Source organism: Arvicola amphibius, chromosome 12 (assembly GCF_903992535.2).
Source record: "Arvicola amphibius chromosome 12, mArvAmp1.2, whole genome shotgun sequence".
NCBI lineage: Eukaryota > Metazoa > Chordata > Mammalia > Rodentia > Cricetidae > Arvicola > Arvicola amphibius.
In genome coordinates, this window is record NC_052058.2 from 21,528,255 (window position 1) to 21,555,657 (window position 27,403).

The window sequence follows — 27,403 nt, forward strand, 5'->3', positions numbered from 1 at the left end:
GGACAATGGTCCCTGACAGAAAACCAGGGTTCCAACATTTGAACCTTTAGTAACTGGGTGGGCGCAAACATCTAAACTATCATAGCATCTCACATCCCACACCACTATTGATCCCCTCCCTCCTCTTGCAATGACTCACCCATACCTCTGCAGTCAGAAATTGCTAAAACAAACCTAGCTTCTCCCTCCTGGGGGTTCATTACCCTCATGAGAACAACAACAGAAACTAAAGCCCTCCCCTCCCCAACACTTAGAGGCAGTCACACTGAGAAGACATTAACTGCTTCCCCCAGGATAAACACTTCCAATTTCCTAGATTACAGTTTACCTCACTCGAGCTGCCTTTTAAACGGTCCCCTTGCTAGGGAGACATTCTCCAGCACTAGCGGAGATTACAAAACAGCCAAAGCCTATCCGCAGCAGCCTTAGCAAGAATCCCTTAGGTGGGTTATTTCCTGGGAAGATTATCATAGTGATTAATCGCATCTACTTTTTGTTGTCAGCTTCAGAGGGTGACATTTTTGGCCTTGTTCCCAGATTCCAGAGGCGGCAGTTTGAAACCTGTAGCTTCTTATAGACTGTCTCTACCTTCTAATTAGAAAAGAGTTTTGAAAATGTTGGCCCTTTCTGGAATGCAAGATGGAAAGAAGAAAGGAAAGGTAGATGAGAAAGAAAGCAATCATAAAACTGCATGCAGGTCAGAAACTGAATGGATTGTTTTTTAACCAGTGCCTTTAGCTTTGAAGTTATTTCCTCTGAGGTGTTTGTTTGTTTGTTTGTTTGGTCACCAAATAACATATACCTTAAAAATTATTTTGGCAGTTGAATTAAATGAAAGGAGCCATGAAAAGTGCATAGGCTCTCAAATGCTACTCAGCAAACACTTGCTCCCTTCCCAGTCCTGCCGCACTTGTTTAACACATTTGCTAGCATAAGCGTGCACACATGCACACACACACACACACACACACACACACATGCACACATGCATGCACACAAATTGTCCTCAGGAGCTAATCTACTTTGAAAGAAACAAAAGCCCAATCTAATAGAAAGTATTACTTACTGAGTCTTACAACTATTTTTTTTCCTTGATAGTTAACCTCTCCGTATGAGCTCAATTTTCATAACTCAAGAGGCTTGTGAGTTAGGCCTTGAAAAATGGGTGGCACCCAATCCGAAAGCCAGGAGATAAGACAGCCCATTTGGCAGAGAAACAACACAAATGAAAGCTTCGCAGTGGGGTCGTTTCAGACAACTGCATCATCTGGTGAGCCAGAGTGAGGCCGAGTGGGGACATTGGTGCCAGACAGAAGGTGCCAAGGCATTTGGACCTCGTGCAGGTCACAAAGCCTCCTAGGAGGCTTTCGTCAGAATGGTGACAGGAACAGATGTGCTTTAGAAAGCTGACGGTGGCAGCAGTGGGGAGGGTAAATGAGAGGTGGAGTGAAGGGCAAGAGAGACAGAAAGCAAGACCGGGCAGAGCTATCGATTGCAGAGGAGAGATAATGAGGGACTGGCAACGGCCATGGCAAGATGCCAGCAGGCTCTGGGGACATTAAAGAGTAGAACTGACAGGATTTAGTGACTGATTAGATGGGGGCGGGTAGCAGGAGAAGGAACAGGAAGTGATTATCAACTCCTACCTTGGAAAACTAGGCAGACACCGATGGCATTTCGAAATGACAGGCTCTAAGAAACTGCTTTCTTTTCCTTTTCCCGGCTGCCACCCTGGACGCTGTTCGAAGGACTCAGCTGTCCCCAGTTCCCACTTGACAGACTCTTGTATAACTCAATTCCACGAACCTGGCAGTAAGTGGAACGCCCCAGTAGCTCAACGATGCTGGTTACTCTGTCCATCTTGGCTTGGGTCTGTGAAATCTCTGGAAAATAATCGCAGTAAAAAATAGCCCTGTCGGGGGCTGGAGAGATGGCTCACTGGTTAAGAGCACCGCCTGCTCTTCCAAAGGTCCTGAGTTCAATTCCCAGCAACCACATGGTGGCTCACAACCATCTGTAATGAGATCTGGTGCCCTCTTATGGCCTGCAGACAGAGTACTGAGAATACTGTATACATAATAAATAAATAAATCTAAAAAAAAAAAAAATAGCCCTGTCCCTGAAGAGCTCATGGCCTAGCTGGCATAGTCACCCACTGAAACTACAGTACACTGTAAAACAAAAGGCTGGGCCAGAGAGAGCTTTGCAAAGTCAGGTCACCCTTAAATGAAATATGAACTAGCGAGACACAAGAAGGGCTTTTAGCCACAGGGGCAGCAGATGTTTTAGAAGCAGGAAGAGGTGATAAAATTTAGTAAGGTGGTTGGGATGAGGTAGATGAAGTGGAACAGGAAAGAGCCAATCATGAACGGATTAGTTGGTAGAGTTCTCCCCAGCACGCACAAACCCCCAGGTTCACTCATCAGTATGCATAAACCTGGTGGAGGCCACATATCCAGAACTGGAGCACTCAAGAGGTGGAGGCAGAAGGATCAGGAGTCAGGATGATCCTTAGTGATAAAATAGTGAGTTCAAAGCCAAGCTAGGTTACATGAGGCTGCCTCAGAAAGTGTTTATGTTTTTTTAATATTTATTTCTTTGTTTATTATGTATACAGTATTCTTCCTGCAGGCCTCATTACAGATGTTTGTGAGCCACCATGTGGTTGCTGGGAATTGAACTCAGGACCTTTGGAAGAGCAGGCAATGCTCTTAACCGCTGAGCCATCTCTCCAGCTCCAGAAAGTGTTTTTTAAAGATCATATTTATGGGGCTGAAGAGATGACTCAGTGGTTAAGAGCATTGGCTGCTCTTCCAGAAGACCCAAGTTCAATTCCCAGCACCCACATGGCCACTCATGACTGTCTGGAACTCCAGCTCCAGGGGATCTGAGACCTTTACACCAATGCACATAAAAATAAAGTTAAATAGATTATTTATAAAAAGTCATGTTGGCCAGGCAGTGGTGGAACCTGCCTTTCCCAGCACTCTGGAGGTAGAGACAGGCAGATCTCTGTGAGTTCGAGACCAGCCTGGTCTATAAAGTGAGTTTCAGAACAGCTAGGATGGTTACACAGAGAAACCTTGTCTCGAAAAACCAAAACAACAACAAATCATATTTTTTAAAAAGGTATTGTCTTAGATACGGTTTCCAGTTCTGTGAAGACACGCCATGACGATAGTAACTCTTATAAAGGAAAACATTTAATTGTGGCAGCTTGTTTACAGTTCAGAGTCCATTATCATTACAGTCCGCTATCGTCACGGCAAGAAGCAAGGCAGCATGCAGGCAGACATGGTGCTGGAGCTGAGGAGTCCTACATCTTGAGCCAGAGGCAACTGGAAGTTGAACTGAACCACTGGGTGTGGCTTGAATATATATGAGACCTCGAAGCCTGACCCCACAGTGACATACCTCCTCCTCCAAGACCACACCCACTCCAACGAAGGCCCACCTCCTAATAGTGCCACGCCTTATGAGCTTATGGGGGGCAATTCCATTCAAACTACCATAGGTATGTTTAATCACTGGGACATTTCAAGCAGGAAATATTTTTTTCAACCACTGGTATTTATCCAGTGTTAAAGGAAAGCAATAACATCTCATTACCTAGCTATCCCAGGTTCTACACTAGCCTAATCCAGACCAAGGGTGGGTGAACTACATACACATTTCCTCCCAACCATGGAACTGTGAGCTACAGTCACCTTTCCATCCTGTGTCTGACTGAATTCCTGAAAAGCAGAACTGTCATTTCCACCATCCGTATCCAGAGCCTATCTGAAAACATACTGAAGTTGGCACCTAGTACCCACTGTATGAATGATCACTGAACAGTTTCTTCCTGTCCTTCCAGCTTTCTAGAACCCAGGGGATCATCTTCTGTCCATAGCTAAATGCTCCCCAGAAGACGGCAGTTCAAGTCCTACTAAAGGTGCTATTTGAACAGTGAGCAAAGCATATATGCTTAGCAATTTATTAACAGGTTGATTTGGGACGGCATATATGCTGCAGTGCATATGTAGCGGTCAGAGGACAGCTCTCAGGAGTCAGTTCTCTTTGTAGTATTTGGGTCCTGAGGGTCAAACTCTGGTCAGATGAATGGTATTTTCCTGTGTAATCAGCCATCTTCATGTAGCATCAAGAGAAACTTGCAAAATAATTTTAAAAATAAAGAACCAGAATCAGAAGTGCTGGGGTCCAACTCTGGCCTTGCATTAACTGGTTCTTTAGTTTGGAAAGTCCCTTTTTTCTGAGAACTTTTTAATTTGTAAAATAAACATAGGAACATTCCTACCCAAGTACCCACCCACCCTTATTTTAAAAAACCACAGTATTTTTATGGAACTAAATGGGGTCTCACATAACATTTTATTAGTAGAATGCATTCTCTTCCAAAGCAGAGTACTTGACTCATCTACCACCATATTTGACACACAGCCAGGATCTATAAATAACTGCCAAAAGAATGGAGAGCAAGGAAGCTTAACATTTCCCTTTGTGAAATGAACTAAACTTCAGATGTTCGTGCTCCAAATTATTTTAAATAGCCGCTGTATCATTTCATTCCAGATAGCAGACATAGCAATTAGCCGAGTGTCTGCGCAGCTAGAAGCATTGCCATTCAGTCCGCTTTTCACTCGGGATAATGAATATGAATGCCTTTTGACGAAACGAATGGCTCTGCTGCAGCCGTGCTGAATACATGCTCATGCTGTTGTGATGCGTCTGACCCAGGCAGAGGACACATGCTTCCAGCTACAGAGCACTGGACTTTCAGTGACCCCTGCCCCTCACACACAATGGAGAAAAGTGCTCTGTAGATTGGAGGCACCACAAACCTCCTCTGATTAGTGCTGGTTGGTGGTGGCGTTAGAGAGGCAGAGGCAGGAAGATCTGAGTTCAAAACTGGTCTGGTCTACGGAGTGAATTCCAAGGCAGGCAGAGCTACATAGTGAGACCCTGTCTTTAAAAATATTAAAAAAAAAAAAAAAAAAAAAAGCAAAAAAAATCAGCTAATGTATGGTGGGGATACAGAAGTACAAATCTATCCAGCCTGAGCCAGATATGTAAAGGATCTGTTACTTTGTACATATAACTACTTACCTTCTAGGTCAAGATGAAAAGGGAGCTTATAAAAACAGAAAGTCACATAATTATGTTATATAAATCCAACACACACAAACACACACACAAAACCATCATAAAACCAGCTATTACCACTCCCAGGTACACACAAACTAGAAAATTGAAATCATGGCATTTGTAAGAAAAAGAACTAGAAGTTATGTTTTCTCTCATAATGCAGATCCTAGATTTTAATTATGTATGTGAGTGGGTTATGAAAAAGGAAGGGGGATGGACCATAATGGAGGGGAGCAGCTTAAAGGAAGGCTCTGAAGAGGAGAAAAGGGGACAGCAGAAATGTGACATGAGGGTCAAGTGTGGCAGCGCACATCTCTAATCCCAGCATTTGGGAAGCAGAGGCAGGTGGACCTCTGGGGATTCGAGGACAGCCTGGGCTATAGAGTGAGTCCCAGGACAGCCAGAGCTATTAGAACTACATAGTAAGACCATATCAAAAAACCACAAAGACTTTTATAAGAGAAATGTGACATGAAGGTAGAAGGGCTACTGGGAGAAGACCAGCAGCAAAGGGTCAGGGAGAAAGACCCACAAAAAGCATGTATGAAAATACCATAACAAAACCTATCTCTTTGATGCTCATTTAAGAAGGATTAACAAAAAACAAACACCTACAAAACTTTAAGGCTGAGATCTCCTTTGGAACTCTAGAATAATCCGTTCCTCTCATCCCACCATCTAATGTATGTATGTGCACACATATACATACAATATATACATGTAATATATACCTATAATCCCAATTCAGTCCTTACCCTTGCAAATGTCATGACGGCTGAATAAAACTCAGGTGTGTGTGTATGTGTGTGTGTGTGTGTGTGTGTGTGTGTGTGTATCACCTTTTCTTTATTCACTGGTCATACTTATGTAATTGTAAATTGAGCAGCAATTAACAAATGAACAAGTATCTCTGTGGAAGAACTTAAATTCAACTTTGGACTCGTCCTGTGGTAGCTGTATTTGTGTTTTTTGAGAAACCACCGCCGATTCCCATGGTAGCACCAGTTGACTCTTGCTCGCCTGAGTTAATCTTCTCCACGTTAGCCATTCTGACTAGACAGGACAAACTTCGAGTAGCTTTAACTTGCATTTCCCCTTAGGTGTTTATTGTCAGTTTGCTTCTTCTTTTGAGAACTACTGTTCAGTTCATTAGCCCATTTACTAGAAGACTCAAGTATTTTTTAATGCTTTTTTTCTTTACATACTTTTAATATTTAGCATCTTGTTCTGTCCCAGCATGAGAATGCTGGGCATATTAATTTAACTCTTGCTTATTAAAGACAGGGCCTCACTATGTAATTCTGGCTGTCTGGAGCTCCCTACCTAGACCAGGTTGGCCTCGAACTCAGAGATCTGCCAGCCCCTGCCTTCCAAGTGCTGGGACCAAAGGTGTGCACAGTTATGCCCAGCTTAATTTAACTCTTTCCAAGCAATTTCCTGATTATATTTTCATCCCCATCTTACAGACGGAAAACAACATATCTAAATGTGAAGATACTGTTCAAGATCTAAACCTCAGCAGAGTCAGGCTCTCTTAATCAGCCTAGGACAGTTGTCTAACTATACGAATTCACATTGCAATATACCATGTGATTGGTCCTCTCTAGTCAGAATGATTAAAGTCAAGAAAATTCACCCAGGCGAGGATGGAAACCGCTAATGAGAATGAACAGGAGCAGCTACTAGGGCACTCAGTGTGGTGGTTTCTCTGGGGGGGGGGGGGGGGGGGGGGGGGAAAGGGGGGGGGGGGGGGGGGGAGGGACCAGAACAACAGAAATGAGATAGGGTGGGGCCTAGTGGTTAAGAGCACTTGCTGTTCTCCCAGAGGACATGGGTTCACTGCCCATCACCTTACAACCATGTGTAACTCCATTTCCAGAGGATCCAACATCTTCTGAACTGAGGAGCACCAAGCACACACGTGTAGATATACATGTCTGCAAAACACTCATACACATAAAATAGTTACGGGGGGGGGGGGGGGACTTGGTAGAGCTGAAGAACCGCCCTTACACAAATACACACCAGGAAGGTCAAACTGACTGATTAAGACACCTGCCATAGTTAAGTCCTGATCCATTTATTTTGCAGAAATCATCTGCTAGGTCTGGGTACTCTGAAAATCTAAAACACAGTGAAAAGGGCATGTTAGTCAGAAGAATTCACTTAAAATAATTTAATCTTTAAAACACTTTACTCCTCTATTAGACAAGTACGCTAAGTACAAACGCCAAATCTGAAGTACTGTCATAAAGCTTAAACTGTGGCGGAGCAGTGCTCTGAACTGATTAACCATGAAAAACCATCATCACATACAAAATCAATTAAGCAACGACTGTCACTGAGTGAGAAAAGGATGGGTCCCCAAGATGTATTTCCTCTCATCTATAAAGTTTGCCGTAAAACACAAGGATGATAAACTTGTTTTCTAGTCAAGCACATGTCTTTAATTCCAGCACTCGGGAGACAGAGGCAGGAGGATCTCTGTGAGTTCGGGCCAGCCTGGTCTACAGAGTAAGTACCAGAACAGCCAGGGAAACACAGAGAAACCCTGTGTGTATGTGTGTGTGTGTGTGTGTGTGTGTGTGTGTGTGTGTGTGTGGTAGTGGTAGTAGTGGTGGGGAGAGAGGTTCTTAGAAGGGAGACAGAAGTGTTTACAAAAGTATGTGTTCAACTGTTATGAAAGAGGTTACTTAGTTGACAATTCTGTTTTTGACTGGGCAAAGGGTTATTGGACTAATGTTTTAAAGAAAAAAATAAAAAATAAAAAAGGGCAGGTACGGCATTTACTCAGAATCTCAGTGCTGCCAGAGACAGGCAGATCCTTAGGGCTTGCTGTTAACCCAGCCAACCTGGACAGCTCCAAACATAAAAACGCAACCAAGTGGATGGTGCTTGAGGAATGACAACCAAGGATGATGCACACTTGCATGCACACACATGCTCACATACACACAAAAGAATAAAAAATGACAAGAGATTTCATTTAAAGACCACCAACCACAACTAGAATTTTTCCTATTTTTCTTTTCTACTCATAACTCACAGCACAGATGGCAAGAGAGTCGGTAATATAACAACTGATGTTTAAAAAAAAACAATATATTCGGCCATAAACTAACCAAATGACAAGTTTTATACAACTTATGAAACATCATTACATTACTCAAAAAAAAAAAAAATCCAGATGGTAAGAAGTTGGTAACTGCGATCTATGGTTTTAAGAATTCTTTTGCTGAGTTGGGCCATAGAGGATGATTATCATAGCTTTTCCAAAAAAACTAATCAAAACAACCAGCACACCTGCTAACCCCAGTACTCAGGAGGTAGATTCATGAGTTCAAGGCCAGCCTCACAGCAACTTCAAGGCCAGCCTGGATTCACATCTCCTACAGCAGCAGCAGCAGCAACAACAATAAAAACCCCAAAGACAACAATGAATCTAATCCTGGGAATTTACCTTGAGGTCTTTAAGAACCTTTTGGAGACATCAAGAAAGCAGTTCCAGAAGAAAACATATAAATGCTCTGTTTAGAACACAACCTATCTGGGGAAACATTCTTCTTTAATAAGTAAAGCTTGTCTGTAAGTCAGTCACACAGCGATGCTGTAGTATGGGTCTAACTCTCCTCACAAAGGCCCACGTGCTAAAGGCCCGTGACACTAATGGGAAGCTGTGGAAACTTTAGGCCATGCCCAGTGGGAGATTTTAGGCACTAGAGTGTGTCCTCGAAGGGCACTGAAAAAAAACCTTGTCTCCTCCTCTTCATTTTCTGCACCCGCAATGAGGTGAATAATTAGCTTCTAGCATGTGCTCCCTGCCACAATATGCTACTTCATTACAGGCCTGAAGCAACAGGGCCAACCAACCTCAAACTGAAACTTTTAAATCCATGGCCCCAAATAAACCTTTTCTCTCGACCAGTTGCTTTACACAAGGCATTTGCTACAGTGACGTAAAGATAATGCAGGGAGTATAAGAACAAGAGAATTATGCAGAAAATAAGCCAAAGAGCCACACAATTTTAAGACACTACTCAAGGACTAATCGGGAAACAACAGGTATCATCAATGAAAAGAAGCCAAAGCAATCAGACAGCTCAGTGTGAAAAGGTACCTGCTGACAGGCCTGACAACCCAAGTCTGATCCCCAGGGTCAGCAGTGGAAAGAAGACAGTCTACAAGTTTTCCTCTGATGCCTCAGGTGCATCTGACCTCCATACACAGGCCATGATATTTGTGCCTCTTTCCCAAATAAAAAGTTTAAAAGTTGCAATGCAAAAGTAAAATCCAAGGGACCAGATCAAATCATTTCTCTATTTAACTTATTAACTATTTTGCACCAGGGAGCTAGAGAGTCGGTTTAGTGGTTAGGAGCACTGGCTGCTCTTCCAGAGGACTCCCGCATGGTGGCTATCACCAGCTATAACTCTAGTTCTAGGAAATTCAATGCCCTCTTCTGGGCACTCTGGGCACAAGGAATGCGCATGGTGCACAGACATACATGCAAAACACCCATACACATAGAACAAGTAATAAAATAATGTTTGCAGCAGATAAACTGCAAAATATCTTCTTAAGAAACACTTGCATTTCCTTAATAAAAGAATCTCTGAGCCAGGCACAGTGGCACAGGACTGGGACCTAAGCTCTTGAGAGGTAGCGTCATGAGGCTCAGGAGTTAGAGGTTACTTTGGCCTATGACGTCAGTCTGAGGCCAGCCTGGACTAAGACTAAGGACAAAAGTCAGGCCTCTGCAAACACACGAACTACATTTTCCTCCCGCAAAGCTTCCACTCTACAAACTCCCTTGGAGTTGGGTACATAGCTCAGTGGAGAGTACGTGCCTGGAATGCTTGAGGCCCAGCTTTCAAGCCCCATAATAATAATTTTAAAAAGTTCATGTGCTGTAATTGCAAAGGCCACTACTTAAACTGTCTTTAACAATGGGCTGTTATGAGCTAGCTAGGCATATGGACCTTGACGGTTTAGGAAAATTCATCTTTTTCTACAACTGACTGCTTTCTTACAGACAGCCAGAGAAAAGCCACCTATTCCTCTAAGAGCAAATCCCAAAAGAAATCCAGCAAATAAATGCTGCCAGTAACAAAATTTCTAATTATGACCTGCCTATGAATATTTTACCCTCAAACACTTTTTAGGCTTGCCTTGACATAACTTTTCTGGAGGAGTATTTGTTTTCAAAAATTTGTTGTGTTTTTAAGTCTGGAAAACAATTTAACTGGTTTTCTTAAATCATGATCACAAAATCATACTATCTGCTGCTAGATCTTTGAACGTTAGGAAGCCTCAGCTTAGAAGGGCTCTAGCTTTTCTAACAATATTGAGGATGCTTATTCACACAGCTGAGAAAGTACTTTCCCGGGGGAAATGTCAGAGTGATAAGTGAAAGCACCTGCCCAGCAAAGCCAGTTTCTACACTTTCCTCACATCCCTGGTAACTCTTCATCCAGACCAGTGAGCCCTCAGGATGCACATGAGCTTTCCAGGAGTCTCCTTCCTTCCCATTGTGGAATTTTCAGAGGGCAGGACCTAAGCTGGGTGATGCCTCATCTATCAACAGTGTTAACGATTTAGGTGATAAGACCAGAAGAGAGCAAAGGAGGTTTTACCCAAAACTTTAGGTTTTATCACCTAAAGTCTACTAATTTTACAACAAACAATACTCAGCTTAAATTCTAGATGAAAAATCTTTTTAGCAATTAGAAAAAGGATAACCATATAAATATTATAATAGTGTTCAATTTCTTTTTTTTTTTTTTTTAAGATTTATTATGTATACAACATTCTGCCTCCATGTATGCCCGCACACCAGAAGAGGGCGCCAGATCTCATTAGATGGCTGTGAGCCACCATGTGGTTGCTGGGAATTGAACTCAGGACCTCTGGAAGAGCAACTAGTGCTCTTAACCTCTGAGCCATCTCTCCAGTCCCCTCAATTTCTTTTTTAAAAACTCAGGTCTAAAAACGAATGAGTTTAAATTTAATCTTTTGGTATAAAACGAATACCAATGGTACTAATGCTGAAAGACTAAATTACAAAATAAATACATGATCACAGTTTAAATTCTTTGGATTGTTTATCTCTAAGCCCCAATACAAAAATTTAAAACTTTCCCAACTACAATGGTAGTGTTAATATTTTCTATGTAAAAATGTTGTACTTTGGGAACTCTGTAAATGTTCACAGCTGTCACCACGGCAGAAAGGAAAGGTGGGGGCTGAAGGAACAACAGTGGCCCAGTGTGACAGGAACAAACACTGCTAGGGACTTTACTGTAGACTTCTCTACTGTTCAAAAGCACCAGCATCTTCTAGCTTCATCGGCTTTCCGACTGTTGAACAAGGACCTTTACTTCTCACCAAGCAGATGAGTCCTAAGACTTTCTAAAGGATGGACCTCAATTATTGGGTCTCCTTTACATAGAAGGCCAACGCTGGTTTTCATTTCTATTGGAACAAGGGAACGTTCACTGGAGTCCTCAGATGTTCAGGGAGGAAAAGCTTGCAAAGCTTTCCCAGTCCACACAGAATAATCAGAATGTAACGGAAGCTGCAGAAGATCCAGAACGCACGTCAGTCATATTTGATTCTCTCTATTGGGCGGTCCTCCTTGTAATGGGAAATAATCTGAATCAGTATGGAACAGTTGATCAGAAGAAAGAACAAACCCGCTAACCAAATAAACAGGAAGGTGTTCTTGCCTTGAAACTCCAGCACATACGCAGGAGTCAGCCACAAGGCCTGCCCTATAAACCACAACATCAAGAGGACTATGGCTCTTCTCCAAGGGATTCTCACTAGTGGCATCACCAGAGGCAGAAGGCAGAGGTACCAAAGGAAGTACTGAGAGGTGCAAACTTTGTTAAAAGTCACAAAGATGGATGTGTGAAGAAAACAACAGAAGTCCAGATCTCTGTAATAGGCAAAGGACACGGCTGAAAGCAGGATGAACTGTGGCAGGAACGCGGCGATCCCCAGGGTGAAACTCCACTTGCTCTCTGCCGTCAAGTACAGCATATAGAAGTAGGGAGAAAAGTTGTGGCGGATGTCCCTCCTGGTCAGATGATAGAGGTAGGTGTGCTCCAAAAACTCCCAACCGTATTTATAGTAAAAACCGAAGCTCAGGGCAAAAAACGTGAGTCCCGCCACCGCGACAAAGAGCAGCACCGCCCAGCTACACAGCCTCCTCAGGAAGTCGTACAGACGAGCCTGGAAGGAGTAGCGGGCTTGCCGGAGGCTCTCGTAGCTTTTGCGCTCGGGCCGCAAGTGGAGCGCTATGGGGAGGATGTAGGTGACCGGATACATCTTCATGTGCACCGCGAAGCCATAGAACACCGCGGCACACGCTATCAACCGCTTCTCTATTAAGTACAGAGCCGTGAGCACCAGGGAGGCGACGATGGAGTCGGCGTTGCCCCGGCTCGACACCGCCATGGGTAAGGGGTTAAGCAGCCAAAAGACGCAATAGCCACAGGCCTGGCGGCGCCCCAGCCCCTTGAGCAGCAGCAGGCGGTATAAGAGGAAGGCGGTGAGGAGATCGCAGCTGATGAAGAGAAACTTGCCGAAGAGCTCGCAGAGGTAGATGTTGGGAGTGAGCAGCCAACTCAGGAGCGGCGTGTAGCGATACGTCGCCCTCAAGTAAGGCGAGCGCCCTTCTGTGACGAAACGCGCGGCGTCCGTGAACACATGGTAGTCGATGTCGGTGTACCGCACCAGCAGAGCCCGGTCCTGGAAGACACCGTAGAAAACCAGGGCGACCCGGGCCAGGAAGGCTACGCCGAACACCCCGGCGGGGGGCACCCGCAGGTTCAGGAACCGTTCCCCCCAGTGCCTGGTGTAGCTCATGGTCTGGCTGCGGCCCAGCCGCCCGGCCCCGGCTCCACGCTGAGCCGCCCGCTCTCTAACCGTCCTCCAGCTCCCTGCCCTCGGTCTCCCGGAGCATCTCCTCCGCCGGACTGCAAACAGAAACAACCCGGGAGCGAGCACTTCCGGCACTTCCGGCACGTAATCCCGCCCCCACGCTACTTCCGGCCCCGAGCGGCTCCTCCGTGGTCCCCCGCGGAACAATTACCTTCCTCGGGATTGGCTGGCTAGCTTCCCCTAGCTTCCTCCGGCGGAGGCGGGATTTCCGGTCCCCCATTGGCCACACTTTCGCTGCCCGGAAAGCCCGGAGTGGCTGCGCTCTTACGGAGCTGGGTGAGTTTTGTGTTTAGTAACCGGTGCTGCCGCGCTCCCGACTCGGGTCAGCCGAGGAGGACGCTCGGCACAGAGTGAGCTGGGACCTGCTGGCTACATCCCTCAGGACTGACTTGGAGGACTGAGAGTGAAAAATGTAGATGGAAAGGAAATAAGCCTAAAATAGTTCTCATTTTTGACCTCTGTTAGGAATTTTCCTACCATAATCCGTCTGTACGGTCTCCCCTGGAGTGCCCTCAACTCCCGTTCTTTTCAGGCATCCTTCACCTAAGTCAAAATCTGCCCTCCGCCCACCCCGTTCCACCCTACTCCCACTAGTTTCTTGCCAAGGACTCCAACTCTTTCATTCTTTTTCTGGTTACTGCACTTAGAATCGACTTAAGAACTTCATACTTTTGGAATATTTCCAGTTTCAACTAAATTGTAGGATCCTTGAGAGTACAAAGTGTTTATTTCTTTGTACGTTCCATAATGTAGTACAGTCTCAGACACGTGGTAACTGACCCGTGCTGGCTGGCTTGATCTTACAAATTGAACCTGCTCCTAGGGAAAGTTTTGTAGATTAGTATAGAGGTGGCTCCAGTCAGTCTGGACATGCAGCTCTCATCCTACGCCTCACATTCATCCTTTGAACGAGCCATACTAACCTCATATTTTGATGCTTCTATCTTTTAATATGCTTTGTTGTAAGTATACCTTGTAGATTAATAACTACTTCTAGTCATTTTTCACCATGCACTGATCATATATACGGCGATGACACATTATTATTCAAATAACAGCCTTTATGATTCATAAGTTGTTAAGGACTAATTTACAATTATCAGACATGCTAACTACTTTTTAATGTAAAGTAGATATTCTTATCGTTACCAGTAAGGAAAATCAGAGTTTATGTAGAGTAAATAAGCCACATAGCTGAGTAGCAGCAGAACTGGAATTGAAAGTAGGTCTGTCTGACCCAACATATCTTAATTGCTCCGTGATGAACTTATAAATAAAATGCCGATTTGGAATTCTGGTTTCGCTCTGTGTTTTGTCTTAATCTCACCTTGATATCTTTCTGATAACCTCTCTCCTTGTTGCGTTTTTTTATCCCTGGTGTGTTATTTTCCTTTGGGAGTTATAGAAAAGTGAAGCTTAGTCTCAGTAGAGGATACAAGAGTAGTGTCTGAAGATTAAGTAAGGGTTCCTCTGGGTGGGTTGTCTTAGGTATTTTGGCCAAAAGGCCTCAGCTAATTCTCCTCTATGGCTGGCCTAGAAAATAGGAGAGACATCAAATTCAGAAGAAAAGGTAACTAATCAAAAGAAACAGCCTGTTTGGAGTCTAATGAATGAGATGCAGAAAACAGCAGGATTCTTGAACAGATCTCACTCCCTGCCATTAGTATCCAACCTGTGGAGTGTTTTCCACAGATGTTGTGTTTTGGAATATGTTAGTGACCTGTTTTGTATTAGCACATGCTAAATGTTTCACCCTTGGTATCTGTATTTGTTTTGTACCACTTGTTTCTCACAAGTGTGTAAGAACTACAGATTTGGGATCTAGTTATTTCATACGTCTGGGACATTTAATATCTCTTTCGGCTCACTTGTAGATTTATTAATGATGAGGGATCCAGTTTTCCCTCTCCCCTTTGTCGTTCCATCTCAAAGACTGAGAGTCAGTGAGTATAACTTGTTGCTTCTTGCCAGCGTATTGGGGGTTGGATATTGACCACAACCTTCTCAGGCTCATGCTAGGTAAGAATAGGTGAGAAATCCATGACTTCGAGACTTGGGGACAGAAATGCCTCCTGCTTAAAATGGGTTCCCATACCCTTTCCATGTGTAAGGAAAACATCCAAAAAGTATTTCCGAGTGTGAAAGAAAAGCAATGGACTCAAATATCACCACCTAAAAGGGACAGTGTCCCAGATCCAGACCAATTTGACTCCTGGAATTAGCTGAGCCAGATTTCAGATTCCTGAGTCTTCGTATTTAGTAAGCCTTGCCCTTTAAGAACTGGAATTTCAGGCTAGACAAATGGCTCAGTGGTTAAGTGCACTGGATGCTCCTCTAGATGACTCCAGTTCCATTCCCAGCATCCACATGGCAACTCACAATTGTCTGTAACCCTGGTTCCAGGGGATCCATGGCACCAAGCCTGCACATGATGCACATATATATGCATGCAGGCAAAATGCCTATACTCATAAAATGAAATAAATTTTTAAAAGAAGAACTGAATTTGCAAGCCACAGAGTTGGCTCAATGGGTAAAGGTGCTTATCCTGCCAAACCTGACAGCCTGAGTTTGATTTCCTAGACCCCATATGGTGTAAGGAGAGAACTGACTCACGAAAGTCGACTCTGATGCCCACAATGCACACCACACAAACATAAATAAGTAAATAGGATGTTTTTGATAATTTAAAGACTGAGTGTGGAATTTATTTCTTAAAGGATCTTAACAAGGGAAAGAGCAAGAAAAGGGTTGGAAGGATTAGGGGTACTGTTAATGAAATGTATGAGTGGAAGGGAAAACCAGCAAGAAAGGCAGAGCTGAACTGAGCCCTCCCCGCCCATAAGTCAGCCTAGGAGTTCAAACCTTGATACAAGATAGGTTTCCATGTCTAAAAGAAGATACAGTGAGAACAAGAGATTCATCCAGTTTATTTAGTAGTCTCTTCTGAACAGACAAAAATAAACCAAAAATACTTCACACATCTTTTTTCTAAATCCATTGGACCTGGTTTAGTCTTTAATGCAGTGTGTAGAAAAAAAATCATTCCTAGATACTTCTGCTTCAGTAGTGTTGGCCAATAGTGGGCCTGGAAGCCCAGTTAACTGTACAGCATCGGTAATGTGTTATTTTGCAAAGAAACTAAGCAAGCTAACAGGGGTAAAGGTTCGTGGTAGCAGTCGTGGAGAAGGTGCAATGTTCCTGGCCAGTAGCTATATTATGACTGATTTTCTTTCTCTGCTGATGTCAGGGAAACCCGTGCATAGTTTCACTAGCTGAAGTGGGTTTCAGGGAGTGGGAGGGGGCAGTAGGGAGCAACAGGAATTAGGGGTTTCAGAATCCTCCCATAGAATTGTACCATCCTCCAGGGAAGATGAAAACCGCATTCTTAATAGAAGAGCCTCCAAGCCAAACCATCCCATCTGCTTCTCTACCAGGACAGGAACTATGATATATGCAGCACCCTCTCAATGATTCTTGTACATAGGCTCAGGCCTCTGTCTTGGGAGTATCTTGAGCTCAACAGCTTATCAGTCCTGGCATTTGTATTCTAACAGTAAGGTTTCCACTTAAAGCCTCCCTCCAAAATACCAAATTTTCAGCTTCTCGGTTTTTAGTTATGGGGCCTAGAGCTCGAGCTCCTTCCCTGTTGGAAAAATGGGAAATGCAGAGTGTACTTCAGGAGAAGAAAATGGCGGGGTGTTTTGTTTGTTTGTTTGTTTGTTTGTTTGTTGCTTGCTTGTTTTAGAAGTTGTTCAGCAGCAGGTTGCTGCCAGGAATAAGTAGAACATAGTATGAGTGATAGATTTTCTTAGATCTTCATGGGTAGGGCATTTCCTTGCCCCATTACTTCCTAGCTCCTCTCTTGTCCTATCAGCACAGGTTCATCAAACCTTGATGGGTGCGCCTTTATTTATGAAAGGGACAACAGGGTCTGTCCCTCCCTTTTCCATAAATGAAACTGAAAACCATCAGCTACTCTCACCGCTCTGCCGACCATAACACAGAAAATCCAGTATCCTACTCCATAAAACCAAGGCAAGATATTTGTCCCTTTGCTAAAACCTGAGTACTTCCTCTCTGTACATTCCATATATGTGGGTATATGTACATCTATATACATATCTTTCTATATATTATCTCTGTTTTTCTCATAGATAAACATATATATCATATCCCAATTTCCCACGTTTCCACCCACCTTGTCTGTGTCAGTCATAAGTGAGACTCTGGGTTTCATTTCACTGGGTCCCTTAGCCTCATCTTCCCCATTTTCACTCTCCAGATACCCTTCCCCATTGGTTACTTTGCCCACCCCACTTAAAATCCTCACCTGCTGCTGTCCTGATGCTCTAAGTCTATAGCTGGTACAAACAGGAAACCCACTTCTCGTCCCTCCTGGCTGCTATAAAGCTTGTCCTACATCCTGAAAAAGGATTTCAGGTCAGGGGACTGGGAGTGGGAATTGTTCCATGCAGAATGTTGGGCTTGTGGCAGAAGGGTGCCATTCTGAATTAACAGATTGGAATGACTTTTGAAGTGCACCTTAGAGGAAAGCCTGGGATTGTAGAGGAAATCCCAAAGGGGTTAAAGCAGAAAACGTTCTCTTCTCACATTGTTAGCCAGGAGTCTGAGGAGAGGTGGCCCTTGGGCAAGAGACTGGGAAGAGAGTCATTCTTTTGTGAGGGAAGCAGCAATGTGCAGGAGAAACCAGACAGAGGAAACATCACCAGTGGATATGAAGATACACACCAGCAGTACACTTGGTCCTCGCACACCGAACGCCACCGGGTAAATTGCAGGGTGTATTGGAAAGCAGCTGACTCTTTGCCAGGTTCTTCTGGTTCTTGTCTTGATGCGAGTTTAAGGATAATGGTGGGTTTTGCAGGAGAAGCTGAAGGCTCTTCATTTTCAAACTACAGTTAACCGAGTTCAAGGAAAGACCAAAGTGAGCAGACTGTGCACAGCTGAGATGGGTCAGCCTCAAGGGCTTCTGAGTTCTCTGCAAGGCCTTGCCCAAAGAGACGTGTATACATTCTGCCTAAATGTGTTTCTTGTCGTCATTTGTCAACTCCACCTTAAATTAACTATATGTCATCCCTGCTGGAATTCCTGCTATACCATCTTCTGGGGTTTCCTGTGTACCTAACGGGAGCCAGAGCTCACTGGTGCTTCGGGCTTTAGAACAGGGCCTGGTGCTTATAACACTCTTCCCTGACCCCTGCCACGGTCCTCAGCAGAGAACTAGGAATGGCCTAGGTCTGATAGTAAGTTGTTTTTTTAAATTGCCTGAGACGGGCCTGTTGGCAGAAGAGAAGAGAGATGACGCTGACTTCCATTATTTTGTGTCAGCACAGCTGAGATCAGAATGTAAGCTCCTCCCCCTCAGCATCGCCTCAGAAAACAGCTGGCAACTTTCCAGAAGGGCACCAGGAGGTGTAACAAAATAGTGGCTCTCAGCCCGAATTCTGCTTCGGTCCAAATCCTGACAAAGCATCACAAATTCCCAGAGGCTCTGTACAGCAAATCTGGAAATCTGAGAAGCTGGTTCATCTTTTCTGGCAACCTGTCCCCTGTGACTAGTTTTAATTGGCCGATGTTAAGAAAGGGAAATGGCTGTGTTTCCCTCTCTTTCTTCAAAAGCTTGGGTTAAGGAATGAGGGGTCTGGAGTGGGTAGGAAAGGAAGAAGAGGAGCCACGTACAGTGTAATCTGGAGTGGTTTTAGATATTTCCATGGGGCCTGAACACTGGACTTAGAGAGCATTGGTGGCAGGGCATAGTTGCTCAAACCTTTAATCCCAGTGCTTGGGGGCAGAGGCAGGTGTATCTCTGTGAGTTCAAGGCCATCTGGGTCTACAGAGTGAGTTCAAGGGCAGTCAGAGCTACGCAGTGAGGCCCTGTCTCAAAAGAAAAAATTAGAGAGGGTAGGAGGGAGGGAGGGAGGGAGGGAGAGGAGAGAGAGAGAGAGAGACAGAGAGAGAGAGAGAGAGAGAGAGAGAGAGAGAGAGCGCATTGGCTATTCACAGGACACAGTAAAAGAACTCTTCCCAGGACAGAGCCAGAGTTTTAGACGATAGTTCCAAAATTGAATTTTTCCGAAGCCAGGGTGGGTGCAGGAGAGGTGGCGGCTGTTCATGTTTCTCAGATCAGCCCCGATTCTATGGGAACAGAAGCTGAGAGAGAACTGGGGATCCTCGGAAGATCCACGTGAGAACTGGAACGGAAAAATATGGTGGGGACCAAAGGTCTAGGTTATGTCAGGAGTTACCAGCTGAAATTAAATACACCATGACAAACCCTGGCTTCTTTCTTCGGGATTTGGTAGTGAGCCCAGGGAAAACTGATTTCAGATTCCTTTGTTTCTGAGAGCATAGTCCATAGAGTGACCCTCTGAGAGAGTTTTGCCTTAGGGGGACTTACTAGATGGAAACAGAAATGGGAGAGCTCCAGTCTCAAGTCATCACACTTTCTAGCAGTAGGGGGCTGGGGGAGTCTATCCATCCCATCATATGGCCCTCCTAACGTGAATCTCCAAGCATGGCTGAGGCTTTCCACACCACTCAGCCTAACCTCCCCGCTCCGTCCCCCATCCTGGCTTACGAGTCGCGTGCATTGGCATAGCAGTAGAGAAAGGTGCAAGGACAGAGAGAGGGAAGCCTGGACTCCGGGCGGTCTGGACTACTGGCTGACCGCCCGGTTAAGAAAGGGGAAGTAGAGGACGGGTGCTTCTGGGGTTCTCCAGCGAACCCAGATAGTTTCCTTTTCCCAGGGCACTGAAAGAGGAAAAGGCCAAAGGGCTGGGGAGAAGAGAATAGGAAGTCAGACATTGCTGATGCGCACACTAAGGGCACTGCCTTCCTTTTCAGCTTGCTCTCTTAATGATTCTTCCAACTTGAGCTTTTCGGGGTCTCCATAGCGCACAGCGCTATCGCGGAGACCACCAGGGGGAGCCACTTTCACAACCTGGTCGAAAAGGCTGAAGTCCGCTATGTATTTGCCACTGGCTGAAAGTGAGATAGCCGGTGTGAATTCGTAGCCCCAGAGGATCTCCTCCGGCAGGTAGGAAGTGCGAACTTGACAGGTGGCGCTGGTGGACTCCACTGTCCCACTTAGGATCAGCACCAGCTCAAAGTCCCCCTCTCCACTGCGGAGGGGGAGATCTTTCAAGGGACTCGTCTCATCCACCACGTGGTAGAAGGTCAGGGGTAGAATGAGAAAGGGGCTATCAGAGGCTGTGTCTACTTGGAAAGTAACGTTGACCTGGTTGAGCCGGATATTCTCACCCTCCTTTGTCTGGTGGGTCTGAAGCAGTTTGCCCGTCACCTGGCATCCAATGAGGAGACTCTTCCGCATATTGGCAACTCGGATCATAAGGCAAGGCTTCCCGTTGTGGGAGGCTACCACTGCATGCTGGCTGAAGCGGATAGTCTCAGCCCTCTTCTTGGGCCGGGCAATCTTTGCCAGGAAGGTACCTGTGATGAAGATTTCAAGGATGGTGGTGAGCACCAGCTGGGCAATCAGAAGCACGATGGCCAGAGGACACTCTTCGCTGATATAACGGAAGCCATAGCCAATGGTGGTCTGGGATTCGAGGGAGAAGAGGAAGGCTCCAGTGAGTGTGTGCACCTGCACTACGCAAGGGGTGTGGTTGGAAGGGGGTCCCAGCTCCAACAGGTCCCCGTGGGCCACAGCTACCAGATACCACACTACACCAAAGAGGAACCAGGTGCCTGCAAAGGTTGCAGAAAAGAGCAGAAGCTTGTAGCGCCATTGCATGTCAATGAAGGTCGTCCATAGGTCCTTGAGGTAGAGGAAACGCTTGTCAGCAATATGCTCCATTCTGACGTTGCTACGGCCATCTTTCGTCAGGACCCTCCTCCGACGTATTCCCGGGGCCACTAGGGGCCGGCTTTCTGTCTGAGTTGTCTGACTGTAATAGACCTTAGCAACTGATGTCATCTGCAGGGAGCAAGACAGCGTAAGTGAGGTGATTGTCCAAACCCAGCCAACTCCTAGACACCACCTAATGGGAAGAGGCACTAAGATTTCCCTTTAAAATCTCTTACATTTATTTATGGGGGAGTGCTTAAGTGTCGCTGCCTGAGGACAAGTTGCAAGATTTCGTTTTCTCCCACCATGTGGGCCCTGGGAATTGGACTTCAGTGGTCAAGCTTGGTGACAAATGCCTTTACCTGCTGATTCAAAGTCAACTTGTCAGCTCCCAACCTTCATTTTGATGCCTTTTACCCTCGCAAATATTTATAGAGCACTTTTAAATGCCAGCCACATGAGGTGCCGGTAGGTCAAAGATGAAAATGACATCATTCCTGCTAAGGACCCGCAGCTTAGTGAGGACGTGAGTTAAATACATAATTGCAATACAGTGTAATATTCTTTTGATCTGTGGAAGAGGTGAGACAGAGAAGAAATAGCAGGAAGTACACAGGTCCCTGAAAGAACTCGGCTGATCTCCACCAAACACATACACACACACACACACACACACACACACACACACCACTCCTGTGGAGATACCTAATTTAATTTAAAGTAAAACCCCTCCCCCTCTGTTGAATATCAAGGCAAGAAAACCTATTCCACCAAAATCCTTCTAGAACAGTCCTGTTTAAGATGTATGTATACCTTTAATTTTACTGTTCTCTCTCCTAGTCCTGCGTTAATGGCCACAGATGAGAAAATGGCAGAAGGGGTCCATTCCCCTGCAGGTCAAGCACCCAGCCTCATTCACCGCCATCCTTTGTTTGCACCACCTGGGAGAAGTTAAGTCTGGGCCAGGGTCTAGCCTGGTGCTAGAAAGAGCACAGAGAAGATCTGAGCAAACGTAATATGCAGGAAGGAAGCAGCGGGCTGAAGCTTCCTGCCGGCACCAAGACCTCTCCCCACCGGTTAGCAGTGATGCCTGACTGTAGGCAGCAAAACTGCCTTGACTGAGTGAAGTGAAGGTGAACTCCATGTTAGTCAGAGCTATGTCTGCACGAGCTCACATTCAAGACTGCTATTCGTCCTCACAGTAGAAAGTGGGACGAGGCATTGAAATAGGAGACAGCTCACTTAGTACAAGGCGTCTGGCATCCCTGCCCAAAAAGGAACTTTGTACTTTTCCAGGAGGGAAGATTTTCATCACTTAGACTCTGAGTCTGGCACCTGGAACTCCTGCGAAGGGGGAAGATGATCTCTGGGATTGGGGCCTCTTTGGAGATCAGAGCAGCCGTTGCATTCCCTGCCCCGTATGTCCGAACCACTGCATTTCACCATTGTTCTTTATCAGACTCCCTCATTTTCCCCATTGCTTTCCCCTGGGAGAGTCTACGCTATATGGGCCTCTCCACGTACTCCTAGCCACACAGGCACTGAATTGGAGATCACCAATGGATGAGGGTCCTGAGAACATTCAGAAGCAGCCAGTCTGCCCGTTTTATGAGCCTGGAGCCCGTTTGAAACACTTATCCATGGGAGACTGCTACTTAGCCAGACCCTAGAGTTCTTCACTATATTATGGCCTTGGTTCCTTTTTTGCAGCAAACAAGGAAGCTCTATAGCTCTGAATGATTCTTATTTAGAGCTTAAATAAAGCCCTGCTCAATACTCAGAAACTCTAATAATAACCATCTACAGCAATCCACAGTCGACACGTGCCATTGCAGAGTCTGCACCTAAGAAGGTTGGATTGCTGGATGGTGGTGGCACACACCTTTAATCTCAGCACCAGGGAGGCAGAAGCAGGTGGATCTCTGTGAGTTCGAGGCCAGCCTGGTCTACAGAGTGAGTTCCAGGAAAGCCAGGGCTACACAGAGAAACCCTGTCTTGAAAAAACAAAAGAAAAACAAACAAAAGAATGTTTAATCATCAAACTCTTAAGGATGTGAAACTTATACGTGAGATTTTGAAACAAAGGAATTGCACAGTTAGATATGAGAGAATATCTAATTTTCAAAAATAAAAATGAAATATACTTCATAAACTATAGACAAATGGGTGATATGGATCCTAGGAAAGAGTCTCAAATAAAATACAAGGACTGTGTGTAACTAGACAGAACAAGAGAACAGAAGTTGTCGGTCAGACTCACTGTGGCACAGAGAAAGACTCACAGTGGGTATAGTGAGAACAAGCCACATCAGAATAACATCATTTCCTTCTATGTTTAGGCTACCAAATTGACAAATCAACAAAATACGCACAATGTGTAGCTAAAGCTTCAACAAGTTTTTATTTTTTTGACAAAATCTACCATTATACCTTTGGGGATAAGATAGAGAAAAATAATCAGAAGGGTAATGTAATTAGGTGGTTTTAAAAATTCAACAGTACTGGTGAGGAGAGCCCAATAGCCTAGAATTCATTTCCTAATGATGTAGCAAAGAAATTTATCCTTGATCTTGCCCTATTCTATGATCTTAACACTAATTTCATTCAAAATTCGAAAATATTGTGGCCATCAGTTATGTGGATGGCACAAACCTGGGGCAGCTTACAAGGACTGGGCAGAATTCGGATCTAAGGAGGACCAGATGAGTGAGCCAGATCTAATAAAACGGGTAAATGTTGGATTATACACTTGGGCCTAAAGATTATCTGGGAAAGTTTAAGATTATGAAAATGTAACTTAGTCATATTACCATGGGGGGAAGAGAGATTTAAACATTTTAGAAAAAAAAATCCAGTATGAGTTATTCATGCCAAAAAGCAATACAATCTTAAGCTAGTTTGGTTGAATGATGTCTCTAGAATAATTGAGTCCACTCTACTTGGTTCATTCCAAGTCTTCAGTATTCCAGCAATCAAGATATGAAAAAAAAATATTCAGGGTCAGATCACATGGGAAGCGGTTGGAGGAAACAGACGGATTTTGTCAAGAGAGAAGATGATCTGGAGAAAGAACAAATGTGTGTGAAATAGTTGGCTTGCGGGACTGTCACATAAATAAAGGTTCAGATTCGTTTTCTGAGTTCTGAGAACAAACATGACCAGTGAGCTCAAACTGTAGGGAGGAAGAGTTACATTGAAGAAAATGCTATCTATAATCAGAATCATCCAGACGTGAGGCGTCCCAGAGAGGTACAGAGCGTGCCGTCAGTATGTCCTAAGAGAGCGTGCAGTCAGTGTGTCCTGAGAGAGCGTGCCGTCAGTATGTCCTGAGATCCTGCAGAGGAGATGGATGTTGTTCTCACTCAATACCCAGTGATTAAGCTTCCAGCCACACCCGTGGGGAGCATCAAGAATGTCTCCTCCTCCCCACCTCTAGCCCTGAACTTTTCGAGGTGACCTTCAGGGATCTTTCATCTAAGCCTTTGTGTTCAGAGGAGGTGCTACATAATCAGGAAAAATGGAGGCTCTCAAAAACCTAGCTTATCATCCTCAACACAATAGCCTATGGTTGTTACTTTATAAAACGTGTAATTTGATCCCTACACTATGAGGTAGATAGGAAAGACATCGTTAGAAACGAAGGCTCAGAGAAAATCACTCCAAGCAAACAAGTGGTAAATGGGAAGCCCAATCCAGGTCTTCTGGCTCCTGATCCAAAACACCTGGTATCCTGTACTGAGGCGTTTTGCTGACACAGAAAAGAGAGAACCTGGAGCCTTGAAAGCCGGGTTTTAAGGCTGTAGATTCATGGGCCCTAGAGATTTTGGTTACCGGCTAGCTTTTTGTGTTGTCGCTGTTGCCTCTGGCTGTGGTGTTAGCCGCCTCCAACTGTTTTGTCTAGGTCGCCAGCCCTTGTATCTGCCACCTCCAGCTGTGATCCAAAGTTCCCAGCGGTTATGCCACCTCCTACAGCCAAGCCACTTTGTTCTCAGGGGTGGCCAGACTCAGAAACAGATAAACAATCAGCACACTCCACCCCCAAGCTGGCCAGGCCTCTGGGGCAAGGAAGCCAGCCAAAGTTCTGGAAGTGGCTTGTTGCTGCCCTACCAAAAAACATGCATCCTGTTTCCTCTAGAGGGTGCACTTTCTCCAAAACAGTCCCAGCCATGCACTGGGGTTGGCATTCTTAAAAACAGCCTGAATAGAGACAGGACCCGGCTACCTATCACCCGTCTTCTCTGAGGAGTGAGCTAATTCTTTCCTAAAGCAAAAGCCCTAAGGACAGTCATGTTTATTCCTCCCCAAACACCATGCCTGTCTTTGACTTCACACTGTCAGCTCCCCCTAGAGCTGGATTTCCTAACCTACAAGCACTTTTATGCCAACCACTTATGCGTCAGAATGAATGGATTTATCAATGCCTTTCTTTTTTTTAAATATTCATTTATTTAGTATGTATACAATATTCTGTCTGTGTGTATGCCTGCAGACCAGAAGAGGGCGCCAGACCCCATTACGGATGGTTGTGAGCCACCATGTGGTTGCTGGGAATTGAACTCAGGACCTTTGGAAGAGCAGGCAATGCTCTTAACCTCTGATCCATCTCTCCAGCCCTATCAATGCCTTTCTCAAGTACTTGACTACTCACGAGACAAGACATAGTTCTTGTGACTAAAACTGGTCAAGGTCCCCCATTGTTTTTAGGATAAACTGCAAGCCTTTGGCATGGCATTCAAGGTCCTCCATGAGTTAGTCTCTGCTTATTTTTCTTTCTTTCTTCCTTTTTCTTTCTTTCTTTTCTTCCTTCCGTCCTTCCTTCCTTCCTTTCTTTTCTTACTTTCTTCTTTCTTTCTTTACTGTTATTTGTTTGTTTGTTTGCTATGAAACAGGGTTTCTCTGTGTAACCCTGGTTATCCTGGAACTCTCTCTATAGACCAGGCTAGCCTTGAAGAGATCCAACCACCTCTGCTTCCCGAGTGCTGGGACTAAAGGTGTGTGCCACAACACCTGGCTTCTACTTAGTTCTGGGCCTTACCATTGACAGTCTTCTCACATTCTTAGACTTCAGCTCTGCAGAAAAGCCCACTATCAGATTCTTTTTACCTTTGGACCTGCTTTTGTACTGCTCAACTCTCTGGCTGTCTGATGACCTCCTGCCTGCCTTCCAAAGCCTGGACCAAGTGTTGTATGTGATGCCTTTGGGAGCCCTCCTCGCCTTACACCCCTACTACCCCTGTCTCACTGACATGAGTTTTCTAAGCATACTCTTGCCTGAATTTCACTTTATAACACCACAGTACTTTGAAATGTTTATTTGCCTTTGTTTGCCATCTGTGAACTCTTAATTGAAGGCCATGGGCTACGCTTGCATCTGTTTTACCAGAAGCAAGTTTTTAAGGCACAATCTGGTCAGATCTGAGTGAGGCTGCCCCCTTAATGCACCTCACAGGAGATGACTTCCTGAAAAGGAGCCGTGACAGGAAAGAGGAGATCCAAGTTCATTCAGGCATGACTAATCCGGCAAATGTTTGCAGATCTTTTCGGAAGGTGAAGGAAAGACAACTTAGAGACTTCAATGCCAACCCTTCTGTGGGTCAGCTGATGGCAGGGGTGGGGGCAGGGAAGGAAGTTAAGTTAGCAGAGGGCTTGCATAGCATGCACGAGTCCCTGTATTTGATCCTCAACAGCACATAACGCAGTAATGGTGGCCCAGCTGTAATCCCAGTGCTCAGGAGGTTGAGACAGGAGCATGAGAGGTTCCAGGTTATCCTTGTCTATATAGCAGATCTAAAGCCAGTCTGGGATACCTAAGACCCTATCTCAAAAAAATTAATCAAATAGATTAATTGGCAGTAAGGTTTATTATGCTGTATTGGGCGGCTAGAAAGGATGCTTCAACTCCACATCAAAGACAGCAGGCAGAAGGGCAAGGGATAAACTGTACCATTTCCTGACGACTCTCATGTGTGTGTGGCGGGGGAGTTCTTTCAACCCCAAAGAAAGAGCTTCTCTGTAGCAACAGCAACTCCACTGAAAGGAACTTAGGGATGTGAATACTAAACTCGTTCATTCCCAAATGTAGACCATCTCTCATTCTTCTCCAACCTGTCCCTCTCTCTGTTCCCTAGCTCACTAAAGGTGCCATCGTTCTCCCAGCTCCTCACATTCCAAGTCCTAGAACCCTTTCAAACTCCCCTTCCTCCTCAGGTGACCACGTAATGTTCCATGCCATGGATGTATTCCTCGTGCCTCCTCCCTCCATCTCCTTATCAATCACTGCGCCACCGGCTGTTCGTCTCAAGGCTCCGTTCGTTCTGTAATCAAACTCATCCTACATTTCTACTGTGCTACTCCTACTTATGTTTCTGATTATGAAAAAAGGAACACTGATCTGGTATTTTCCAAAGCTTGTGCACAGTCCATTCTCATGGCATTCCTGGGAAAGAGAACGATCCGAGTCCTGAGGCTGAGGATATAGCAGAG

General features: G+C 45.0%; 2 protein-coding genes across 6 annotated transcripts in view; both read right to left on the bottom strand.

The window, feature by feature from the left end:
- Positions 1 to 11,227: 11,227 nt before the first annotated feature.
- Pigm (phosphatidylinositol glycan anchor biosynthesis class M) lies at positions 11,228 to 13,187 on the bottom strand. Its single transcript, XM_038349307.1, has one exon. It carries the CDS (start codon positions 13,012 to 13,014, stop codon positions 11,743 to 11,745), a length of 1,272 nt encoding a protein of 423 aa, XP_038205235.1. The 5' UTR covers positions 13,015 to 13,187; the 3' UTR covers positions 11,228 to 11,742.
- A 5,868-nt stretch (positions 13,188 to 19,055) lies between these two features.
- Kcnj10 (potassium inwardly rectifying channel subfamily J member 10) overlaps positions 19,056 to 27,403 on the bottom strand; it is a 30,703-nt gene continuing 22,355 nt past the window's right edge. The window contains exons 1-2 of one of the 5 annotated variants that reach the window (XM_038349294.1): positions 24,752 to 24,890; positions 19,056 to 21,049 (exon numbers count right to left, since the gene is read on the bottom strand). In XM_038349294.1, the coding sequence (XP_038205222.1) occupies positions 19,910 to 21,049 (1,140 nt within the window). In that variant the 5' untranslated portion in view covers positions 24,752 to 24,890 and the 3' untranslated portion in view covers positions 19,056 to 19,909. Of the gene's footprint in view, positions 21,050 to 21,156; positions 21,311 to 21,733; positions 21,853 to 24,751; positions 24,891 to 27,403 lie in introns of those variants that run through there. The other 4 variants (XM_038349297.1, XM_038349296.1, XM_038349295.1 and 1 more) reach the window with 4 other exon arrangements.